General features: G+C 38.0%; 3 protein-coding genes across 3 annotated transcripts in view; 1 reads left to right on the forward strand and 2 right to left on the reverse strand.

Annotated features, from left to right (window-relative positions):
- Positions 1-10,377, reverse strand: part of LOC128256728 (protein flightless-1 homolog) — a 94,950-nt gene extending 84,573 nt beyond the window's left edge. Inside the window, exon 1 of the mRNA XM_052987261.1 lies at positions 9,713-10,377. The gene's annotated coding sequence lies outside the window, so the exon portion shown is untranslated. The remainder of the gene's footprint in view (positions 1-9,712) is intronic.
- A 6,283-nt stretch (positions 10,378-16,660) lies between these two features.
- Positions 16,661-18,687, forward strand: LOC128256628 (uncharacterized). Its single transcript, XM_052987120.1, has one exon. It carries the CDS (start codon positions 16,730-16,732, stop codon positions 18,590-18,592), a length of 1,863 nt encoding a protein of 620 aa, XP_052843080.1. The 5' UTR covers positions 16,661-16,729; the 3' UTR covers positions 18,593-18,687.
- Positions 18,688-23,452: 4,765 nt separating this feature from the next.
- LOC128256636 (mite allergen Der p 3) lies at positions 23,453-24,677 on the reverse strand. The gene is made up of 2 exons (XM_052987128.1): positions 23,927-24,677; positions 23,453-23,864 (listed from the first exon to the last, which is right to left on the reverse strand). Exons 1-2 carry the CDS (start codon positions 24,674-24,676, stop codon positions 23,535-23,537), a joined length of 1,080 nt encoding a protein of 359 aa, XP_052843088.1. The 5' UTR covers position 24,677; the 3' UTR covers positions 23,453-23,534.
- Between the last annotated feature and the right edge of the window lie 1,321 nt (positions 24,678-25,998).

Consider the following 25,998-nt stretch of genomic DNA (forward strand, 5'->3'; position numbering starts at 1 on the left):
AAATGCATTACAACACGCACATGCACACTGAGGGAAATGCATATTGGTGGGGAAAATAATACAGAAAAAAGAGGGAAATTAAATGACACTGCAATTTGCAAAGGGAATAAATTAATGGCAATCCATTTCGGAAAATTGGAATGATGCGAAGTGGCCATTAATGCAAATTTATAGGGTAATGAAAGGGCGAATGGGTCGTGGCTTATGTGACACCTTGAACTATATAAAGGTTGTAAAAAAGGAAACCTACAAAGTGAATACTTTAAAACAAGATAATTCATATGTCCTTACTGACAATAGAATTTTCAAGCTTTAATTTTCCTTTCCCAAATGAACTTCAATTTTTCTAAACACCAAAGTTTTCCCAAAAGTTGTATTTGCAACAAACATAACAACAACGAGACTCTCTTGCATATATCCATACGATGTTGTTGACTAATGACAACACAAGCATATCAGTGTCGCAACAGCCGAGGAAAACAAAAACAACCGGGCAAATAAGCAGATGTGTGGGGTTGAAAGGACCCAGCAGCATTAACCCCACAATGGATGCAGCATGTCCGAGAAAAAGATGGAGATGCAGAGATATGGACGACAGGGAAGACAGGGACAGGCGTAAGCCGAAATATCCACAAAACTAATCTGAGCGAAAGAGCCAGAGCTAGACGGAGCGAGCGAGATGCAAGGGAGCTGCAAGGATTTACATATTAAGCCATTTTTAATTTACGACTTGCCAAAAAGCTGCCAGTCGAAGGAGCAGGACGAAAGACTTTCATTCTTCCCCCCAAAGAAACCCACCCATCGCTCCGTCGACTGACTAAACAGCAGATAACAAAGAAGGGAGAAGGCCAGGGAACACAGATGGATGATAAAGCAGCCAAAGGGATAACGACAGCCATGAGCGGAGCTTGTATCCTTACGCAAAAGCCACATAACGGCAATGGAAGCCACCCATCAGCCCACATGCCTCCCACTTTCGTCCCACTTTCACCACCCCCATAGCCTTGGACCCAAAGGTTTTCCCTTAAAGAAGCAGCGAGTGAGCTACAATGACAGTAATAAAATAAAAGTAAATCCATGCTTCGGCTTTTTTCTCAGCTCCTTTCTCCTTTCTCTGCCGGCTGGCATCTGTCAAAGTCTGACATTGACGTACAAGTCTCGGAAGTAGAGAGTCGAGAACTGAGAAATGAGACGCATCTTGTTTAGAGATTTAGAGATGTTTTCCATGTCGGGAGTAGCCCATCGGAAAACTGGAAAAATGGGTGAGGCAAAAGGGAAAGTTAAGCCGCAACATACGGAACATTTTTAAAGGTGTTAAAAAAGGGTTCCATGACGGAACTCATCTGTCAATGAAATGCCAATAAGGAAATGAAACTATGCCCTACTTAAATCAAGCTCAAAAATATGAAACTTTGAAAATTCTTTAAAGAATAATCCAATGCACAATTGCAACAGAAAGCTGGATTTTTAGCTTAACCACCCCAAGTATTATAGGCATATAATCTTCATTTCCTAGGGGTCTCTTTTCGAAGGAATAATAAACCCAACAGGAAATGGCAATAATAAACGTTATAAGGGATATTTCCCTATGGGCTGTTCCATTTTTATAGAGCTCTTCAAGGCATTTCCTTACTTTTCAGCAACTTTTCCAGTTTACTGGTGTGACAACAGGTGCAGATGAAAACCAAAGTGCGGGGGAAAAAGGGCAATGCATGGGCCATAGAAGAACCATCAATCACGTGGGGCTTCCAAAGCCAAAACCAACTCAACCATATGCCGAGAGGTAGTTACAGTAGACCCTCGAAAAGCCACCCCTTCCGGCCGCAAGTTTTCCCTTTAATCCCCCCTTTTTTTTGTGGGGCGTCAAATGTGACGCTTGCAAAAAAATGAAAGAAGCTCGAGCCTCCTTCCCCGAAAATCCCCAAATAAAACCTCCTTTAACAAGCGAAAGGAAATGCTGGGCTGCCTGATGCTGATGATGATGATGACAATGTTCCTGGCTTCGGTTCTTTAAAGTTTTCTGGGACCCTGGAGAGGAAAACCAGTGAAAAGTCAATGTCTGTTGCGGTTTTGTCACTCAAAACACACAAAAACCGCTTTGTTTGCCGGGCGAAAGTGAAGTCTGAGGCAAAAGAAAAGGAAATCCTTCCCTATCCGGCATCGCCTTCTTCTATTGTGTATCTCTGGGTGTGAAAAGATTTTCACTTGATTTGACTTTGCTCAACGAACGATTTTCTTCTTTTTCCGTTGTGCCGTTGATTATAAACTTTTCTAACTTGAATCATTTCACTGGCTTGTTGTCCCTCCGCAAGTTCACTCACCTGCAAAAAAAAGAAACAGAGATAAGGTTAGGCGAACGAATGGGGGGAAAAGAGTTATGTTGGCTAATTAAAAGATTACAAAGATCAAACCCTTTTCAAAAACGCAAACTAGCCTGGCATTTAATTAACACACAAAAAAATCAACCGCAATCGACCCCGAAAAAGGGCGAAAAAATGCCAACAAAATGAAAACACAAGTAACAACTCTATTAAAAATATGCCCAGCAGAATGATTTATAACATTTGTGGTTCGGTGAGACGGCACAAAATAAACGTTGGAATATAATGGTAGGACATGGCATTAGCCTGGTCACCTTGCTGCTCCTTTTTTAAGGGGGAAATTTAAAATATAAAAAAAACATTTTTGACAGGATAAGCGGGTGCCTTTGGCATACCGTGAATAATGATGACTTTGCCAATTGGTTTTTGGTGGAAAAGGAAGGGATATTACAGGAGAAATGATGCCAGATGATGATGCGTTGTCTAATATTGATAGGACATCTGGGGGGTTTACTGAAAATGTAGTAGAAATGCAGGTAGCAGAAAAGTTAATGGAAACCAATTCTTTTTTTTTTAATTAATGTTATGGGACAAATTAGCTTCTTAAAGCCAAAACAAAATAAAAATAAGTGAAATGTTACTGAACAAACAACATGACCACTTCAAATTACTATCATTTAATTTTCCCCAAAAATCTTAATTAAGTTATCAAAATAAGAAATATTAACTTTCACCGCCGGCATTAGAACAGCTGCCAGCTAACCACACCAAAAAAAGCATGATTAATCAGCAAAAAAAATATGAGGAAAGCCACAAAAAAATTGTAACGAGAAAAAGAACAAACACAGTTGCAGTTATGGCTCAATAAGCCAACAAAGGCGAACCTCAGGCCTTGGCCTCCAGTCGATGATAAAGCATTTCCCCCATTGCTTTCCTTATTTTCAACGGAAAGCCGCAGACAACAACAATGAACTTGCATGACTGAGCAGAGGAGAAAAATTACTAACCACAATGAAAATTGAAAAACATTTATTAGAAGAGCACACAATGCACAAACAAAAATATGCTCAATTATTTAGAGGATTTTTACGTTAGAAAACTTTGATCACGAAAATAGTTCTGTTGAAAATTATGTTTGGTTGTAAACATAAAAACTATCTAGGTATACCTTTTTAAAGAAAACTTAAAACTTAAATAAAATAAGCAGAATAATCATAGGAATTGATTTAAGAATAACACATTCAACGTGTTTTTAATGAATTTTTTCCAATGTTGATGATTTTGTTCTGTAAAAAATATGATTTTATACAACCGATTGTTTTCAGTGTAAGGATAAGGTGCACTGTGGCACATGGTAATGAAAAAGAGTAGTCTGGACCACATGTCTGTGGGTTTGGAGTGGGGTTGATGGCAACGAGGGGTTAAGGGCTACTGTGTCGCCATTAGAGCGAGGGCCTTGTTTATGGGGGTTAATAATCGAACGCGATTGCCAGGACAAGATTAATTCCCGGGACTATTGTAAGCCTTATCATGAGTCGCCAGAAATCATTTCTCTACTCGCTCCCTCTTTTCTGACTGCTTATGCGAATGCGGGCGCATCATCATGCAACTTTCTCCCTCTTCTTTTCTTCTGACTAATTTTTTCTTTGCGCAAAATTGATTGAAATAATTTATTGATTTTTAAAATATTCACATAAACCCGTCTATTTTGGTTTTTTTTTTCGTGCGCGGGTGTCAAATTAATAAATTATAGGAAGACAATCAATCATTGAATGCGCTTTTGTGTGGCTCGAAGAAAAGGAAGATCACCCACGAAGTGTTTGGTATACAAAAGGCAGAAGATTTATGTGCGAAAATGTTGAAAGATACAGGTTGAAAATGGATTAAGGTGGAGCACTGCTTATAATGATAATGGATTTCCAACGAAAGAATTTAGGGTGGGATGTTAAATAAAGGCATAAGAAAATAATTTATTTCATTTATTTTGCCTATTTACTTAAACAATTTTTTAACTAATTGTACGCAATATAATTTAATAATCAAATTATAGTTATAATATTTTGCCAAAGAAAGAATTTAGGGTGGGTGATTAATTAAACATGCTTTGTTAAATACATATTCTAATTTACTAATGCAATTTTACTACAAATTCTACGCAATATAATTTAATAATAAAATTTTTAAATGCATACAAAAGTATGGTAATGAAATGCTTAATGTACCAAACCTCATCCTTCAGCCATATTTAAACGATAAAATTCCCACAAATCAACAAAGTACATTCACTATTTTTGGGCAAACGTTAGCTGGCCCTTAGAAAAAGCTAAGTAAAAAGTCGAAAATTAGGACTGAAAAACCAACAGCAGCTGGTCAATTACAAAAGAATTACCCGCCGCAAGAGTTTTGCATTGGCATTTTCCCCGAGTTTTGTCAATAGCAATAAAAGTAATCAACATGCATCGGCTGGCCTGCGTTGCATTTCGCCTTTTGGCGCTGACTTTGGTCTTTTGCTGGAAACTTTCAGTCGGAGTGGAGTTGGAGTTGGAGTTGAAGTTGAATTTACGACCCGCATGGGCAACACGTTCAACAAACCGAGAACTGCGACTGCAACTGCATTTCGTTGCCATTAACATAATAATGCTGCGGCTGGCTCCCCGTTTATTTGCATTGCACAATTTGAAGCCAAAGTAAATAATCAACTCGCACTAATCTGCAGCCAAACTGCATTTAGCAAAATGGCAAATGGCAAAATGGCAAAATGTTTTCCCCGCCGTCTGTCTGAGCCATTTGGTCAGTTCGTTTTGCGGTCGAGGCGGCTGGAAAATATGTAAAGCGAAGAAAGGCCGATGGAGAGAATGGTTTTTTTGTGTGCGGACCCGACTTTATCATAATTTAACGCAGTTTTCTATTTGGTTTCGGTTTTGAGTTCGGTTTTGCTTTGGTTTTGGCTTTGGCTTTGGCCTAAGTTCGGTAGCTGAGCCCCAAGATCCTGACACTCCAACTGGACGTGCGGCGGTTGCAAATTGTGTAATCGTTGTGGGCAGATGGATGGGTTGAATGGCCAGTTTCTGATTACTCAGAAATTATATCTTTGAGGGGGGAGTCCATAAAATAGCAGTTAACTGTGATGGAAGGTTTTCAGTTTCCCTTCAGTCTCAAACGAAGTAGTTTCGATGGACGTGGAATAGATCATTCCGACGGTTATAGCAAAAGGATGTGTTCGAAGTAATGGCTCTGCAGAGGTGGTTCTTTGAATTCAATACTTAACGAAACGATGGCTTAGAAACGGGCTTAGTTACTAACTAGTAAATAAGCTATAAATCAGGTAGTAAATTATACAAAATAAAAAGCTTATTTAACTGTTACATTATTTGTATTTAGTAATTATTTATATTTATATTATTTATTTGTAGCTGCTGGGGCTTTCGGCTTTAAGTAAATATATTGTCTTCTTCTATATTATGATATGTTATTTATGACTTTTACCTTTAACATATGTATAATTAATTACAATGATTATATAGTCCGTTTCTAGCATAATTATTTATATCTTTCATCTGAATAACAAACCTACCAAAAATACACGAAACATGAAAACCAATATTGCCTAAAATTTTAATTGTCCCCACGCATATGGCCATAAAACACAAAACCCTAATGCCACAAAATCTCTTGAAAATCTCGAACATAACTCAATCACTCAAAGATCTGTCCGAGTTCCGAGGAAAATGTCACCAACCTTGCCAGCCCAGCACTTTATTGTTTATCAGCTATTTGGGATCTGTAACCCAATACAATGCCCCACACTCCAACTCAATTATGCAAATTACCGAGGCTCTAAACAAATTTGTTTGCCTGTCGTCATCTTTTCTATGGCCGTTGTTTAATGATTTCATATTGGTCAACTCTGGCCATAACTCTGAGTTTGTTTATATATACATAGATGGACCACATGTCATGCGATGCTTTATCTACCAGATATAAATTAGTCGGCCGACAGGTGTAGGCATCTGCAAGATGGTTGGGCAACAGGGAAAACTTCACAGCATTTCCCAGCACGAGTAGGATGGACCAAATTTGTTTTGTTTTTAATGCCCACTGACACCGGGCAGACAGAATGACATCAAGACCCGATGAAGATGACGATACTCAGCCCCTAGGATTGGGGGCTTTGTGTTTTCCAGATAAGTCACGTCTCCCATGTCGTCTCTTATTTGTCACCGAGTTTGCCTAATTGAAGTGGGCAGATGTGAGGCATAGCCGTTGATCCGATGTGGTGGACATTAGTTTGGCCAATTAAATCCGACTCCGACTTATTTAAAACTATTATCCGGGACCAGAAACTCAAAGCAAACCGCACCGAACATGCCCATAATCAGTTCAAACAAATCAACTTTCGCGAAACGAGAGCCAAACGAAACCGCCGAAACCGCCGCTTGAAACCACCGAAATGCAACCACTTGCCTAGCAAAATGTGCACCACAAATGCAACTGAAAAGCGGGGAAACTCGGGGAAAATCGAGGGGAGGACAAGTGTGTGTAATGTGGTGGAATTATTCACATCACAAACAGATTTCGCATTCAAATAGTTTTCGGATTGGGAGCGGCCTGGTCTAATGGCCGATGGCTAAGCAGTTAGTTGTGGGTGAGATGAAAAATATATGGAGGATATACGAAACTAAATTCGGTCATTTTTTCAGCCAGAATTAAGGTGAGACCATGAATTTACTAAAGCGATATTTTTTCAACGGAGTAAAGTGGTGTAATAATGTACATTAAAGTTAACCCTGGAACTCAGTTTTTCAGTTTTTCTCTAAATAAATTTATAAAGTCGAAACTAAGTTTATTAAATGGGCATATACTTGTACTCTTTTAAGAATTATTATCAACCTTTATATTTGAAAGTTACATGTTAAGAACAAATAAAAATGCACCATAGAGCTCATATCAAAGTGATTATTTAAGTACATAAATATTTCTTAAGTATAACATTTTTTTCTATGGTACTATAAATAAGTATTTGTTTTGGATGGAAAACTCTATCATCTTTAATTTTATTTCTTAATTTTGGTAAGTCCTTCTCGTTTTATAAAAAAAAAATGTTAAGCTAAAAGAAAGGTCCTGTTTTATTCAACACCCATAGAGTATGGTAATTCGTGTTTAGAATATATTTTTCTGGGATATCACCCGATGTAAGTGCAGCTGCTTACCCACATTTTCCGGGAATCACTCCATAAGAGCCAACACCTCTGACACTTTCATGACGCAAACGGAAGTGCAGCGGGCAAAGTACTTACTTAGCCCGACTTAACTCGATTTACTAATGCAGTTCGCATCTCATTCACACTTTCTTTCGGCAAGAGGTGGGTTAAGTTGTGTCAGCTGTGTGCGATCCGACACACTTACACAAACATTGCACAAGCCCCCAGCCCCCAGCTAAATATACAAAATAGATGTAGACAAGGGATCAGAGGGAGAGGAAAGAACGCTAATGCGTAACGTGTGACAGTTGCTGTCATCCGGGAAAAAGAGATGGAGCATAGCCAGGTAGGGGTCTTTTCCCGCACCTCTTAACCCCTGTCTGTCACTCAAGTGCGTAGGTGAGTAGGTACAGGCACAGTTGCTCCTTCTCGGCTAATCTTAAAGTGGAAATCAGTCTTCAGTTTGTTGAAAATATTAAAAAGCAATTTCCATTCCTTCGGCATAGTTTTGGTGTTTTTTAATTAACACAGCTCCCTCTCTTTAATTTCCTTAGCCACTTGAGGGTCCACTTGAGGTAAATTCTTTGCTCAGCGAGAGAGCTCTTTTCCATTTTTTGTGCGTAAATATTTATTAAGAATGTTTTGTTGCACAATTTCCAGGCAACATGACACACACAAAGGCATACATTCACTAATTACTCTCCAAGCACTTGAACTAGATTTTCAACCCCACATATTTTGAAGAACACAGCAATGTTCTTATTGTGACTTGAGTCTGTCGAGTGACAGCTTTGGGTTAAGGTGAGTAAAGGACCTTGCCTTAGTTACATTTTGATGGCAATATAAACATTAAGAAGAAAAGAATGCAAAAGCAGAAAAAAAACCATGGTTGAATATTATTTTAAGCTTATATTATATTCTTTTTAAACTTTTGTAGAAAGAATTCATTTGACTTTAATAACCTAATATAATTGAGCAACAATACAGTTTAAATAAAGAGATAAGGGTACAAATAATCTTTTATTGCTTAGTTCTGGCCAAAGACAAATTAATTGTTCGCTGATTCATAATCAAATTATTAAGAAAATTCCTTCTTTGTCCCTTACATTACATAATTGTATAAACTTTAATCACATCAACATTAAAACGATTGTTTTGTCAGCAGCCATCATTATCTAACAAGCATCTTAGCTATTTAAACAATTGCCTTGATGCCACTTCGAACAGTTTCAAGTAGTTAACTGAAGTTGAATGAAATATTTTTACTGACTTAAGCATTATTACGAGCAAAGGAAAATTCAACTTTTTCCCTTCTTCAATGACTATTTTTAGAACTTATTCTTTGATCCTTACTTTACGTAATTATATAAACTTTAACTACAACGTACATAAGCCGAATGTTTTGTCTGCATCCATCATTATTCTACAAGCATCTTTTTGTTTAAACAAATGCCTTCGGGCCACTTCAAACTGTTTCAATAAGGTTCGATTCGAGATCCACTTTAAATAGACGCACGTACCGAAAAGCAAACAAAGCCAGCAACTAGAAATTACTGTTAACAACTGCAGCAATAACAAGATGCGTCAATATTTGTACATGCGTTGCATTTTCACGCCGCATAATTAGACGGCTCGGAAAAGCCTTAACAACTGCCGCCAACTTCAATTTAAATTCAATGCAGCCAGCGACTGCAACAGCAACATGCACATTAATTAGATGCCAGCCACAGTTAACAAAAAGGCCCTTTGTACATTTATGGTAATCAACAATCGAGGGTTGGACCCTGTCGAATAGAACTGAAAAGTCAAACCTGCCTGGCATTCTGAAAACGCAGTTCTGACCCACTTCAAATTGACCATAAAGGTAAGGAAGTGAAAAGGTGAGGCAGGAAAACCACCGAAAAACTGCCAGTCTATTGACACTTTCAATGGCTCGACTGAATTTACATATTAGTTTGGCTTGTGTAATTAATTTTATTTAAGAAGATATAAAAGATATTTTTAATATGTTCACTAACTTTCCTTAAAATCATTTTAAATCGAAGAATGTCTTACAATTATTTTCGAACTGCACTCCAAATCATAATTATTGAGCACTTCCGATAAGAATGCAATGAATCAGATTTTGTGTGGCCTTTAATTGCAATCCATTTAACGTCCATCAATTAAAAATTTCTTTCACTGACTTACCTTTTAAGAGATAAATAATTGCAGCACCGATGCTTCTACCTTCTACGCAAACACTCTTTAATTTATGCCACGCAAATTCTGTCGGGCTCATTAATCCTTTATTATGATTGCTTGATTTGCACTGTGCAAGCGTCTTTTTAATTGTATTGATGTGGTAATTTTAATTGAAAATTCCGCAAATTTGCACGCTTGGCAAAGCGTAAAAAAGTGGGGATGAGTCCCCGACTTCCTCTTCTTCTTCTTCTTCTTCTTCACTTATTGAATTCTAGCGCACTTTGGTCACACTTTCCGGAAGCCCTTGGCTTTTAATATATGTAATTGCGAATTTATTCGGCGGGGGTGCGAAAGTCGCTGTCAACGGTTATCAATCAAGGCAATTGGCAATTACACGCACACAAAGGGCCAATAAAATCTTTAGAGCAGCAGCACGTTCTCTGTTTGAATTTGATCCAGATATAACTTGTTTTCTTTTCGTTTGCACTTCTAATTGTGTTTTATGGCCCGAAACTTTTAACTACCTCTTAACTTTTTGGGCCAGCTCGCGCACTCCAATTGGCCAGCGAATTTTACGTAAATTTGTATCGCAAGGAGCGCAGATACTCTGTTATCCGGTAAATCACCCGCGTGGGAACCGCCTTCGTCGAAATTATTTTTCAAACTGAAGGCAGCGGCTTCAGCGAACAAACGAACGAACCACTTCTCTCAAATTTTCAATGGCCAAAGGCTGGAATTAACAGCAGCAACGCTAACAGCAAGCGGTTAAGAGCGAGTTTTGTATGGGAAGTTAGCCCTTGCGAGAACAAGAATTCTCGAGTCAGAGCGATTTCTATGGAGCAATCGTGTAAAAGAAGTCCATAAATCGGTTAACAGCGAGCTAACAGGGGTCTCTCTCGTTCCGAACGAGCTCTCTCTGGTTGTCCGGAAAATCGCATGGGATAAGTCTGGGATATTCAGAGAGAAAACAACAATAAATGCCGGTGCATGGGAATTTAAGCGCAATCTTATTGGACACTACAAAATATGTTTATTTCGTAGTATTTAAAAACCCTTATGTTGAATTAATGACTATTTAAATTCAAATTTGAAAAAAAATACAAAAAAGTCGAAAAAAATTTTGAATAGATAAAAACAATTTATTTCCTGAACAAAATTTTAACATTTAAAACCCACACACTTGCTATAAAAATCCCTTTAAGAGATTTATTTGATTTTTATAGCAACTCTCTCTCTCTCTCTCTCTCCCTCTGGTCGTTTGGCTCTCTTTTTTGCATTGCTTTTGCCTTTGCCATCAACAGCTGTTTTTTGTTTATTTCAATAAATTCTCTCATTGTCTGATAAGCACGTGGATTTTTTTTCCCGGTCCAAGAGAATTTATAAAGCGGCCACAGGTAGCAAGATAATTAACAGCGAATGTTAAGAGCCCTGATAACAGGACAGTCAATATATTTTTTACGATTTTATGACAGTGAAAAAATATAAATAAATATATACTTTTTAATATAAATACCGCCGTGTACAATAATCTGTTATTTTCTCGTCTACGTATCTCATTAATTAAGTAGCATCCAATTAGCTAAATAAATACAACCTACCACGCCTCGTTGGTCAAATGAAATGGCTCGCGGAATCGCTGAAATCATGCACACAATCAATTAAAAATTTAGAAACTCTCAAATTATGAAGAAGTGGCGCCTACACACATGCCTAAAAATATTAGATGTTCTGGGGGGCAGAAAACATGGGGAGGGGGAAAAGTATCCAAGTATCCAAAGATCCAACAACTCCCCATATTTGCTAAATCAGCAAATGTGTCACCCAGAAGGGTGGGCAAAAAAAGTGCACGGGATTTCTGCTTGATGTAGAATGAAACGCATTAATTTGGCTCGTTATGATTATTGCCACGCCATGCCACGCCCCCTCCAAGACGCCCCCTTGTTCGAAGCTGGCGGAGATGAAGATACACAGAAAAAAAATGGTTTTGTTTAGACCCGATTTCACATTTACTTAATATTTTTATTCAATACATTTTAAATTTAATATGTTAATACTTTTTTTTATTTAAAAATAAAATCCATATTTTAATATATCAACCAGAAAAGGGGGGAACCAAAAATATTGGTGATTATTTATTTTATTTTGTATAAGAATCTTAATAGTAAAAGTAGATTGTCTAATTATAAGGAAAAACATAGTGTCCAAATTGGCATTCGCATTAATAAATATATAAATAATATTTAACCGAACAAAAGTTTGAAATGTAATTCATAATTATATGCTTAAGTCACGAAAACAAAATATATTTAAATGAATAATTTTTACAACCAAACTTATAAGTACAAATTCATATAGCAAAAGCTATGTCTTTCAAGTGTAGTTTTCGAGTAGACCATATGGAAATGCCCTGAGTAATATGTTTGTCTGACTCTGCACAGACCAAACTCTGACCCTCAGCCAGCACCCCTCGCAGCCCCCCCTCGCAGGCCCCTCCGTGAGCCCCTGGCCCCCCCTTTCGAGGGGGGAACCACCGCCAAAGGCGCACGTTAAGCGAATCGTGCACACGCCCCATGACGATGATTAATTACCTTTTTGGCTGCTCCGTTCGCCGTTGTCTCGAATGTATCTTTGTATCTTGTATCTTGTGCACATTTCACTTATGCACGCCTCACGCTTTTCGGGGCGGAGGGCTTGGAGTTTCTCTCGGGGGGAGGGACTTTGCTTTTGGGGGTTCGTTTGTCGCTGATGAAGTTGTATTATTTATCGCAAAATGATTCTTCGCACTTTCCGCGTGTCCTCGCTTGTCTCCTACGTCTTCTTCGCTCAGAAAGGTGTGGAAAAAGAACGAGAATGACAAGATGGAGAATATATAACTAGGGAAACGGATGCCATAAGCTTTAGAGTGGCATAAAATATTGCTGACTATTTGTTTTATTCCCAACAATGGTTTTCACTTCCCAACAAAATACATTTCTTGCAAACTTATGTTTGATTTATAATTAGTTATAAGATCACCAACTTCTTATATTAATATACAAATTCTAATATTAAAATTACAATTCAAAACATGAGTAGCATAAAAATCGACTACCTCTATTTAATTTTATAGTTTCAGCCCGTAAAAGTTTACGAACCATGCAAACCACATATAAATTGTAAGCCCAATGATCTATACAGATCTAATTTAGATCTACTTTTAACAACCATAACTTCACGGAAAAATGAGGACTCTAAATATATATACCCAGCCTTGGCAACTAGAGAAGGATGGTCCATAACTCTAGATTGCATTATCTTTAATAGAATCTACAAATTTCGAAACCACATGTGTTGCTCCCTTCACTTTCAGCACTCCCGATTCCTTTCCAACTAAAGTGAGGGACATATCAAGTTGCCCTATTCGAGGACTGCAAATCGATTGAGGAACCCTGGAGGAGTTTCTGGGGAATGGGGGTGGAGTGGAGTGGAGTGGAGTGTTTCACAGAAACTCGAAACCGCGCTAAGTCAATGAACCAAAACAAACGAAAACAAAAGGGGCCACCACCGTGATGGCAAGAAAAACAAATACAATAGGAAAAGGCAACAAAAAAGTACGAAATGCACAACAATTTGACATCTGTTTCAACAATTTGGTAGAGGAAAAAAGGAGTAAAAAAGTAAGGATGAAAAGGATGTCACGTAGATTGACTTGTACAGCAGACAAAAGGAGCCCGAAACTTCAACTCCAACTTGGGATCCACTCGACAGCTCCTTCTACTCAAAAAAATAGAAAAAAAAGCCAAATAAAATTCCCCTGAGTTCGTGTGACAAATGTCAAGGGTTAATGAGATCCCTTTTTGCAGCACAGTTCGGAAATGGAGTTGTGTTAATTATCATCCACGGACGGGAGTTTAAACGCTTCATTAGACAAAACACTGCAACCAAAAGACAAAGCGACAAAGAACCGAAGGGAACGGAATAACTACAGATACGAGGGGTGAAAGCGATACGAAAAAGGGAAATGAGTTTAAACATATTTAGTGAAAAATTTGTGGACAACGAAAATATCAAATTACCAAAACCGGGAGTTGCCTCTAGTCTTAACGGGAATGCATTTTTTAGAGCACAAGCGATTGAGGGTCAGCCAAAAAGGGAGAATAATAGGCATTCAATTAGTCACTTTTAACATGGGTGAGAGATTGTAGATAATTTTGGGAGACATACATTTTTCGTTGAACTGATTTTGTCTTGAGAAATTTTATTAAATGCGACATTGGAAGAAAGATAATTTTCTTAAATGTTATTTATGACTGGATAGCTTTTTTTACTATGCCTTTGAAACCCCTTTTTCTGTTTTTTACGCCATATGAAATTCAACAACAATTGTGAAGTGTAAGTATTTCCTGATATTTTAAGATCTTATTTATAAACCAATATATTTCTTAAATTTCCCTTCCTTTGGCGATTCCCAGAAATCCTTTGATTAATGAACTTTATTGTAAACTCTTTCGAAATATTTAATTATGGTGTTTCTCAAGAAAAAGATCAAACTTACCCCAAGATCATTAATATGCATTGTGTTTTGAAAAATGATTTATCTGCATGCTTCCCAGTACAAAGTTATGTTTTAGCCGCTAATTGTCAAGTCCCCAGCTCTTTGGCCCTTAATATGCAGTTTCAAAAATTATGGAAATTATTCATTTATATTAATTAGCCGAAGCTAAAAACGAAGAAAAAGCAGAGCAGACAAATAAGTTCAATGGGGCCCAAGGTTTGCCTTTTGGCATGTGAGATGATTGATGAATTGGAACTCGATTGTCTCCGCATATGAGTCATTCAAAAAAGAGAAGCTTATAGAGTGTATCACTTGCTGCAGTGACTCACTTCAGAAAACGGAACATAATCGAAATTGGAATCGGGATCATAAAAATGCAATTGACAACGAAAAAGGGCGGAAAACAGCTGGAAAATACGGGGTTGAAGGTCGGGTCCTCTTATTTTATTGCTTGGAAAACAAAGCCTAAAAGGAAAAACCGCTAGAGTAGCGCCCCGTTAACCATAAAAATGCATAATCTATGACCACTTGACACGCATTAAACAAAAACAAAGCAGTATTTTGGCGGCGGCATTCTAACATTTACTTTTCATGATCGTTCCCAGTTTTAATAAAATATTTTTAGACAAAAGAGATGAGAGATCTCACTGGGCGGGAAAATTAATTCGATCGGAACTTATCGGTTGACCAGATAAGGAGTTAAGACCCCAGCCTTTCACCAAAATGTTAAACTGAAACCGAAACTCATGTAGTTTTTTCATGAACTCATATAAAGTATGGCTTCCGTCACACGACCAACTCAAATCATAAAAAAGTACAACAAAGAAAACTTTTTTCGTTCCGCCAAAAGTAACAGCAACAAAAAATAGGAAGCAATGAAAAAAGTAGGGGGAGTTACATTGTCAAAATCACGTGCGTGCTGGGATACTATTTTTTTCCAACTGGACTTGTAAATTTATTCGTCATATACAGCTGTCGTTCTTGTTATGCAGCTTTTCATGGGCTGCCCTATTATTTTCCGAAGGAAATTACAATTTTGTCATCAAATTTGGGCTCGCAAAATATCAACGACGGTAATAAAAGAACAATAAAATTGGCGGAAATATTCGCAAAAGTAAATGAGTAATAAAATGAATTAATATATTCAGTAGAATAAGTATAATAACTTAAGCAGAAATATAGGAAACAAAAGTGCAAGTTATTCACAATGAATAAATTTAGATAATAGATAAGGTTCACCATTAATTTTTTTAATAATTTAATCTTTCAAAATAAAATAGTTACAAATATTTTGTAAAACTTAATGTAGAGTATTTGAATTTTCTGATGTTTGAAATGGTTGTATCACCTTAATTTTTTTTGTACTTTACCTACGGTGACACTTTAAAATTATTGTTTAAAACTGCTGGTAGTAAGATTTTTTTACGCCACCGTCAAATATAATTAAAGAAGAATCAAACAACAGGTCACATTCAGCCATCCATTCATCCAAATAACGTTCATCAGTCAGAATAATTTGGGGCGTGCGCAACGCATGCCTCATGATTAAAGGATGTTTATTAAATATGCATATAAATGACAATTTAAAGCTACGCTTCTGTAGCTGTCTCTTTCTGCCCGCTATCGCCTTCTCCTTTTTTGCCATTGATTTGTTATAGACCAGTTGAGTGTCAATGTTGGCGGCTTTTTTGTTGTCTCGGCTTCGGTCTGCATTATTATTGATATAGCCCATGAATCCCCAATTGAAAGGCTTCCCTTACTTTGCTTTTTGAACTTTGCCGCCCTTAGGAACAAAAGGGTGAGCGAAAAACAGTGCTTTTGGGGGTATAAATAACAATAGATTTATTGCAAACAATGCATGCAACGCATTCAAATAGAATGAAATGGGCTTTGTTTGGTTTCGGCTTTTCTCCACTCTTTAACTAGAGTTGAATTTTAATTTAAAATGTATGTATTTTATAATATGGTAGACTAAGGAAGAATTAATTTTATATATTTTCATAACTTCATTGTTCGATAAATGAAAACAAACAATATTTATTAGAGATTAGTAGAAAGTGTATTATTTTTTTAAGCCGCAATAAACATATGATATTATAAGCCTGAAATAATGCTAGGATGCAAAACAAATAAATAAATAATTTAAAAAAAAATAAACAGAAGTACATACATACTATATAATGGTAAATTTTCATAACAACATAATATTTTTAAGTGACTGCTTAAAAAAATGTGTTGCCTTTTTTTTTAAATTTTGGCTAATTTAGTAACTTTGGGACACTCCTTTTAAATCATCGTTAAAAGTGGTGAGTAACCCTAAACACACTTTAACAACACTGTATCCTTTTGTTTTTAACGACTACGACAACCCTATGTAAACCCAAATCTATCGATTGTCTAAATATTTTTCCGGCTTGCTCGTTTGTGAAAAAATATTACTACTTACGTTCTACAAAAAATTCGTAGAAATTTGTTTATACGGAAAGATAATGTCGGGGATCAGAACTAAGCTGCGCGGCCAACAGAAAGTGAAGGAATGTGTTGTGGGGGAATCAGCTGACGAGGTGGAAGAAATAGCTGCAACAAGTCGGGGAAATGGGAACGAACAGCTGGAGTCAAGGTCGTCGCCGGAAAACCTAGATTATCTGGAGTTTGAGGACACCCTGGAAACTCAGCACGAGTTCAGCGATTCAGCAAGTGCGGTGCGCGAGGCAAAACCTACGGCACGGACATCTAAAACCAATTCTGCTTATAATTCCAACATCAATCAAGAGGCCGTAGAAGATCATCGTAGGATTTACCGCCAGCTGGGCATTCGTATCCCAGAGTCGCCGTCGGACCACCCGCTAATGGGCTATCGCTTTGTCCTCAAACTTTTCCTGGCCACTTCCAGTGACTCGGTGGGCTTTCTCAACTGGTCGACCAATGGCCGCCAACTGGAGCTGGACTATGAGGGCCTGCAGGAGCATTTGTCCAGCGGTTGCTCCATTTTCCACTGTCGGAGCCCATTGCAATTCACGGGTCTGCTCTTGGCCCACGGATTCGAGCGACGGGAGGGGGCTACACCGGCCGATCGTCAGGTGTCCAGCATCCTGCTGATCTATCAGAACCCAATCTTCGCCAGGGGTCAGTCGCTGCAGAAGCTGCAAACGCTGGTCGAGGAGGGCCAGGGAATTGAGGATCAGGATGCGGAGAAAAAGGAGCCTCGGCTGCCATCGCTTCACCTGCCGAATGCTGCCCACATCGCCAGGATGAGCCGACGTGGAGACCTCTGCTCCACTTCGTTCACCTCCCGCTCTCCTCTACAGGTGGCTCGATGTCAGTTCCAAACCCTGCTGGGTCATCAGGCCGATTTGGGGGTCCTGAGGGAGCGCAATAGCAACGATCTCTTCAACAAACAGATCCTGGCGCAGTTGAATGTGAAACGGGGTCGCAGTGCCTTCAATAATGCCTTATTCGACCTGACTACCAGCAAAGGCACCTCGTCGGCCAAATTCGTGAGGCCCCACGAATCGGTGATCAACATAGGCATCGGACAGGCGCCCGACTATGCTGGTTACTATGGCAAGGTGGAACTATCCAAGGTCAACGACTTCTTTGCCGAGTATCTGCCGCGCTATGGCAGTAAGATCACCGGCTACAAGGACATAGTTATGGATGCCACCAACAAGTCCACTGGCTTCCAACAGAATCTGCCCATTGGAATGGATTACTCGGACGATGAAGACGATGGCCTTGCACCAATTTCTTCGGGCCCCGAAATGGATTTTTTACCATCCACCTCGGCAGCGGGAAAGTTGAAATCATCTGGTGGCAAGGCCGTGGAGGATTCGGACTTGGAGCAGGCCATGCAGGAATTGTGTGGCGGCTCGAATCTCAATCAGGAGGAGGACGAGGGTCCACAGACCAGCAGCAGCAGCAGCAGCAGCAGCAGCAGTAAGTTGAAGGCAAAACCCAAGCCCCAAGCCAATGCCAAGCCCCAAAAACGTGTGGCCAAATTCCTGGAGTCCAGCTCTAGTGACAGCGAAGATTCTCCGGTACTTAAAGAAACGAAATCCAATATTCCGAAGATTATCAAATTGAAGACAGAGGAAGATTCCATCTCCTATATTGTGGAAATCGAAGTGGACTCCGAGATGCATGAAAACGCGGAACCGATCGATGGAAAGGCAAACGATCAGCAATGCGATGACGATGACGAGGATGAGGACGAGGATGAGGACGACGAAGAGGACGAGTTGGATGAGGACGATGACGATTATATCGACAAAAATACCCACTATAAGAACGCTCCAGAGCTGCCAAAAAGACAACGATATAATCTTCGCACCCCCAAACGAAACCCCCTTTGAATAATCTTAACTTTGTGATAAGTCCCCAAGGCAAATAGGATGAAAAATATTTATTTAAATCTATTTTAAACTACATCTAATTGAAGATTACAAGACTGAGAGGAAAATTTCATTCTTCAAATAAATTAAATATTAATTTATATCTCTTGAAAACGAGTTTGTTTGTGGAAAAACAGGTTGGCTTAACAATATATTGAGTTTTTGTTTTTACACCAGCTAGAAATAAACATTAAAAAAATAATTTTAAAATCAGTGTTATATTTTATACCAAAATTAAATCTTACACATTTGTTAAAATTAAATATGACAACAGAAAATAAAAATTAATATATGTATGTTTGCTTACTTACGTAGATATTCAACAAGGTGAAATTTAACAGCTATATCTTATTTACAAAGTACAAGACTGAGGAAAATTTCATTCTTCAAATCAATTAAAAATTAATTAATTCCTCTTAAAAATGAGTTTGTTTTTGTGGAAAAACAGGTTGGCTTAACAATATATTGAGTTTTTGTTTTTACAAAATAAATAAATATTAAAAAAATAATTTTTAAATCAGTTTAATATTTTATACCAAAATTAAATCTTAGACCTTTGTTAAAATTAAACATGACAACAGAAAATTAAAATTAATATATGTATGTTTGCTTACTTACGTAGATATTCAACAGGGTGCAATTTAATAGCTATATCTTACTTACAAAGTAGCTTAATAGTAACATAAACTAAAACATGCAGGAAAATATTTGTGTTTTTTTTTTTTGTGTGACCACACCTTAAGACCCCTTTTACGGTGCCACAGGTCGCATCTTTTGACCACTCACCTCAGCCATATCTTTTGTTTATTCAACTCGAATCCCATTCTTTTGAACATTTCCCATTCTGCATATCTAAACCTTCCATTATAGTAACTTGAGTTGGTCTCTTTCGAAGGCAATAAGTTTGGACATATGGGCAATTAAATCGCTTATCGCCCTTTGATCTCTCACGCCCTCAGTGCCCCATTACCGAGGCCAATCAAAAGTGTAATATCATCTGGAAATATCTTACCAATTCGAACTGAATGCCAGCACCCACACGGACTCACAAAACACAAAAAAAAACAACAAAAAAAAAAACAGAAAAAGCCAGACAGGGGCACAATCAGTCGGATGTTTACAAGTTTTATGAGCCACCAAATAACAAGATGAACAACAGGCAACCGAAAACGAAAACGAAACCAGAACCAAAAACGAAACTTAAACGATACTTGATTTCGAAGGGATTTGGGTTGGGGACTTGAACAGCATTTGCAAGAGGCGCAAAAAAAGCATCTTTCATATAACTCAGCGTGAGCCCAGACACGATTTTTATCGTCTTTAATTTGCTTTTTATTTGATATCATATTTCAAGACAGGCGGACGGCAGGGCAAAGCTGTTCAGGCTCACTCCCAGAACTTTCAAGCGATGAAAACAAAAGCCGGTATCCTCTTATTTACCCCGCTCTCCCCCGCCAAAAATACCCAAAAGCAGATTTTTCGGTTGGCAAAAGGAGGAACCTTGAGTCGGGACGTCATAATGTCATAAAAATGTCACATACTTTTAATAACTTTATGACAGCTACAAAATCATAAACAAAATGCTCTGACAGCAGCACACGAAATGAGAGAAGCCGAGGGATTCTGCGGTTGAGATCTTTTGGGAGTCGTCATAATGAGATGTGTCATGTTTTGCCTTCTGAGAAATGTTTCTTGTTCTCCAATCCGGTGGCTTTTGCCATGATTGCCCATCGCGGAGCACAGCCAAATGGAGAATAAGCTCGATGACCAGGCTGCCCGCCTGTCTGCCCCCAGGAGCCACAATTATGAACATGACAGCCTGATTATTAAATTTGATGTTTAAACGATGATCTGAGCAGGAGTTTTATTGGATATTAGGGGGTGTATAGAGTGTGTTTTGGGGAGACGACCATAAAGTTTTTTGATAAGAGCTAAAAACATTACTAAACTATTAATATCATTTAATCTTGTAGACTTGACAACCTTGAACCTTGGAGAAATCCTCATTTCCAATTTGATCTATATTATTTAATTGAAATATAATTTCTTTTATATACAAATTGCATTGCTACATTTAACATATAGAGCCTACTATATATAAAAAATAAATTCTTAGGAATTTGATAAAAAAGATCTCACTGCTCTATCTTATAGATCTTAATACCATTTTTTGCTTAATAAAGGCAACATTAAGCACCGACCGAAAACAAGTCTCAAAATGCAATTTTGTGTGTCTCTGATTTTAGTTCAAAAGCGTTACTTCAATTTCTATTCTTTTACTTTTGTGGCCAACAAAAATCTTCAGAATATATTTTAACAAGAAAGGAAGCAAGCTTTGGCAAGCCGAAGTTCATATACCCATGCAGCTATTATAAAAATGAAATATTCTTGAAAACATTTAAATATTGATTTATTTGCGCATATGTTTGAGAAAATATAAGCTATAATGATTTTCAGCTCAATTATTCGATCGTTCTTATGGCAGATATATGATATCGTTTTCCGATTTGAATGAAATTAAAAGATTAATTGTAAAATATAAATTTAAAACTTTGTCAAAAAACATTTTTAATAAAATTTAAATATAAAAAAGTTACATTTAAAATTTTGTTTTTATATTTTGATTTTTTTTTTAATTGGGGATATATGATAAAGTCGTCTGATTTTGATTATGTTTAAAACGTATTTCCAAAATAATTAACCATTATTTTATCTAAAAGACTTAAATAAAAATTAAAAAACACAAGTTATAATTTTTTTTCATTTATTTGTCCAATGGACCCTGTGGGCGCTATTTGCTATAGACGTCCAATCCGGTTCGTTCCGACTTTTGTACTACCTGCAATAGGGAGACAACTTTTGGAAAAGTTTCATGCATATAGCTTTTAAAATGAGAGACTATTTTGCCTAGAGATGCTGATCAAGAATATATGTCTCCTTCACTGCGTTGCAAACTTCTGACTGATTTTATAAAACTTTCTGCAAGAGTATAAAAATACATACAATATAAATAATACATTTCGGATGTTTTTTGGAAAAAAATAGTAGCTTTTGATAACCATTTTACCATGTAACGATAACTAATCATAAAATAAAAAGAACTCCGAATTTGTTGCGATTCTTTTTCCAAGCTAAATCGCAACCTTACTTATTTTCTCTCACGCACCCATTTAATATAACCCATACTCACACGCAGAAACACACCTCTCTGGCCAAAGGCCGCAATCTCAGCTTTAGTTTCAACACATAAATTCGCTTTGCGACAAAGCGCGCAAGTATTAAATTATGGAACAGGCTGAAGTCGGGACTTTTGCTGCATTATAATGAAGTCGATGGTGGTGGGAAGGGGCGGGGAAGTTTTGGGGGAGCCAAAGGCCCTCCAAATGCGGAGTTATTAAATGCCAAGTTATTTGTCGTTTAGCTGGAAATCCATGCAGGTCGGCAGTACTTTAACTTCTGAGACGCACAAACTTTTTTGAGACTGCTTTATGGGTTTGAGTAGGAAATCTTTACGAGTTTCTGGTGGTGAGACAAATTTATTGGCAAGGCATTAATGTTCCTTTACTGTTCGTATTTCTCCCTTCTCTCCTGTATTTTTCCCGTTTTTTGTCTGACTTTAATATGGAGTCGTAAAGATTTTTAATGACGCAAAGCGATGGTAAAACTATTTACATATGTATCTTTATGCTTTATGGGGGGCAACACGAAAAGATCTCTCCTTAGGGTTTGGCAATTTGTCTTCTGATGGGAAAATGCCAAAGGAAATGAGGTGTTGAGTGTGGGCTATATATGGTTATAAAAAGGAAGAGGAATCGTCTATAGATAGCAATTTAATAGGTTTTATACGGCGAAACTTAGAAAATACCATCCATATATAATCATCACTGATTGGCCATATCATCGATCAAAAGATATGCCAGTAATAAAACTTAAATTTCATTTCATTTCACTAATATAAGAAAGGCAATAAAAATATAATTTTATTCATAATAAAAACTTTCCATCTAAACGAAGAAAAGCTGACTAACCTTAACTCTCGATTACCAACAAATCGAAACTCAATTTACCAGTTCCCCCGGGTAAATAATTTGTTGTACATTTGTTAAGAACTTTACGCTTATCTGTATGCCTTTTCGAAATCCAACTTTGTAAATAAGCTATACACGGACTGTAAAACTAGCCACAAATGGCAGTGAAACTTGCTCCTGTGAGTTTGCCGCGTCCTTGGGCTTTCTTTCCATTTTTGCGAGCAGGTATAGAGTTATTTCATGATTGCACAAATGCAAAATGCATAACAATCACAATTGCACAAAATATTTCGCCAGCAAATTGGGATTTATATGTATGAGATATGGCCTTGTTCCATCTGCTTGGCAAACTTTTCTCCAAGGAGCTATAAGGACGGAAGTATGTAGCTTACCTTCAAGTGTTGTAACCCAGTTCCGAATTGGTTTTTTTATTTGCCAACAGCTACAGTTACGGATGTGGTTAAGGATATAGAGATGTTCCCCAGGGGGTATGCAAAGCGAATTCCAAGTAGTTTATGCAACATTTGCTAAAATATACCCAAAAAGTTAGCTCAAACTTTTGATCGATGTGCTGGATGGCTTGCAATTATGTGTACACTTGTGCACTTTGCAAAATATCTATAATGTTTTAACACTCAACTTTTTGAGTCTATTTAAATATTCAAGCAAGCTTAGATGTATAATTTTACTTGCCTGTGGGACATATGCTTTTCAAGAAGGTGTGTTAATCATTACTATATTTTATTTTATTAATTGTTATGAAAAATCATAAAAGTTATAGTCATATTTCTTATTAAATTTAATTGGTTCTGTTATAAAATATTGTGCTATAATAAAACGCGGTTTTAAATTAAACATTTTAAAAAATACCAATGTCAGTAATCCTCCTCGGGATAGGGCACACAATGACATGCTCCTGGAGTGTTTGATCCTATCCAGCGGAGATATTGATTGACCCTGGTATAAACTCCCGGGGATTGCGGTCTGCCACATCCGGCGCCCCAGGAAACAATCCCAGCCAGCTGATATTGCCCCGGCGTCTCGTCGAAGGTCGTTTGCAGTGGACCTCCACTATCGCCGGTGCAGGCGTCCTTGTCACCCACCGAAATGTATCCAGCACACATCATGTTGTCCGTAATTTGTGCCGGCTTGTATGAAGTGGAGTTCCGGCAATCCGATTGGGGTATTACTAAAACCTCAACTTCCTGAATTTTAAATAATTTTTATTAGCTAACACTCACAGTTTATAGCTCAGTTTCTTTCTCACCCTTAAAGTGTCGGTGGCAAAGCCTCCTTCCTTCTGAGTTCCCCAACCAGCGACTATTGCCAACTCATGATCAAAACTGTAGGCTTCTACGGGCAGGCAAATGGGTCTCAATCGGTGATTCTCCATGTCAACGGGTTGATTGAGTCGAAGGATTGCTATGTCGTTGTCAAAACTTCGGGGGTTATATAGTTCATGGACCTTTACCCTGGAGACATGTCTCTCAATTACTATATCTTTGTTCGTATAACTACGATTGTGCTCGAGAAACCGCAGGGAAATAAGATCAGGTGGAACTCCCTCCACACAGTGGGCTGCTGTTAGGACATACAGATCATCGATTAGGGATCCCGAGCAATAGAAGTGATCGTAGATCAGAATCACTGCCATCCAGGGATATTGATGAATCCGGGTCTCCTCACCCCCTACGATTTTATGTAGGGTGTTGATCAGTCCACAGCGACATGAAACGCAATCCCTATCTATGGGAAAATTTGTCACCGGAGGTCTGGAAGTCGCTGTCGTAGTTGTAGTTGTAGTTGTGGCTGTGGTTGTGGTTGTTGTTGTCCTTCTGGTTGTAGTTGAAGTTGTTCCTATCACTGGAGCTGAAGTCGTTGTTGTAGTCACTGGTGGTAGAAATATCGAGCCCAGCCACTCAAAAATATTTCCTTGAGTTGGCCGAATTCTCTTGTCGGTTAGACGAGACAAACACAAGCCGCAAGACAAACCGATCAAAAGTAACTGAAGCTTCATCTCTCTTGGACTCTTCGCAACTAAACTGGATGCTGTGATGGATGATCCATTTAAAGCAGAAAATCTGCCTGCTAATCACGTTTTATTCTATTACCCAACTGGCATCGTCTGGCTGGGCAACTTTTCATTTTGGCAACACATTTTCCAGGCTGTCGCACAAATGAATTCATGAAATGTTTGCCAGCAAAGTGTAAATGCCTCGCAGGTTAACTAACAATCAGGGTTTGAACTGACAGGAAAAGGGGCCATATTTATACGGGGTTTTTGGGGGAATTTTCCCGTAGGTTGCACTTTTCATTAATGCTAAATTAAAGAGCTTTAATGGGATCGAAAATTGTATAACTTTATTTCTAAAGCTGATAAAATGGTATACTGCTTGTATTAATACTTGAGAATTTTATTTAAGTCTTTAAACATGTTTCTAATTAATTTAAATAAAACTATGTGGCTAAAACTAGAAACTATAGCTTTAAAAATCGATGCCTATAGTAAGCACTTTTTTGCCCAATCGCTACGATACTTGACAAGTTTAATAATTTCCCTGAATACTTGTACAACTATTTATCCAACATTATGCAAATCAGCCAGCCAATAAGCACTCCAATCAAGACTTGACACTCCACACATTGTTGGCATGTCCCGCCAGTTCCCATTTTCCTTCGATTTTCCCGCCACTTGTCATTTGCGTCTGTGTAAGCTGGCACAATAATCAGTAATAGGCTTAGGCATGAAATATTGACGCTTAGTGACCGCTTAGTGGATGCCAAATGACTAAGAAACATCATCTCGTTGGGAAAATTCCAGCTCCAAACTCCAAGTAAGTGTAATTAGAAGAGCTCTGAAAATTAGTGAAAGCATTTTCATAACAATTTTCCTGTGTGTGTGTGTGTGTGTGTGTGTGTTTGTGGTAAACTAAGCCGCTTACGGAACTGTGAGCAAAGCTTTTCGACTTTGACTAATTGAATTTTGGGGTATTTGGGTATATCCAATGGGGCGTAGCTTTAACCCCAGCACACGACTTCAATTCTGATGGGCACGCCCACATTGCGCTTCACGCCTCAACGCCTAAATGGTAACATTTCTCCCAGTTACATTTTATAGACTCCAGACTACTGACTGCAGAACTTGATGAGTTCGGCTGGAGAGTTTAGGAGGGGGACATTTCCAGGGGCAGCCCCTCAGTAAATTGTCCAATTATTAAACTGCGTAGGCCAGGTAGCCAGTTGGGAAACCAGAAGACCAAAGACCAGAAGCCCAGAAGCCAACTGTGCGGGGAAACTCGAAACTCATCCACATGTTTCTGTCACTTTTGATAGTCGCTC

Source organism: Drosophila gunungcola (assembly GCF_025200985.1).
Source record: "Drosophila gunungcola strain Sukarami chromosome 2R unlocalized genomic scaffold, Dgunungcola_SK_2 000027F, whole genome shotgun sequence".
Lineage (NCBI taxonomy): Eukaryota > Metazoa > Arthropoda > Insecta > Diptera > Drosophilidae > Drosophila > Drosophila gunungcola.

Bases quoted from the DNA above. Each gene is read 5' to 3' on its own strand.
- LOC128256628 (XM_052987120.1), top strand. From the start codon at position 16,730: ATGTCGGGGATCAGAACTAAGCTGCGCGGCCAACAGAAAGTGAAGGAA.
- LOC128256636 (XM_052987128.1), bottom strand. From the start codon at position 24,676: ATGAAGCTTCAGTTACTTTTGATCGGTTTGTCTTGCGGCTTGTGTTTG. The intron at 23,865-23,926 runs GTGAGAAAGAAA...TTTAAAATTCAG, and splicing joins TTGCCACCGACACTTTAAGG to GAAGTTGAGGTTTTAGTAAT.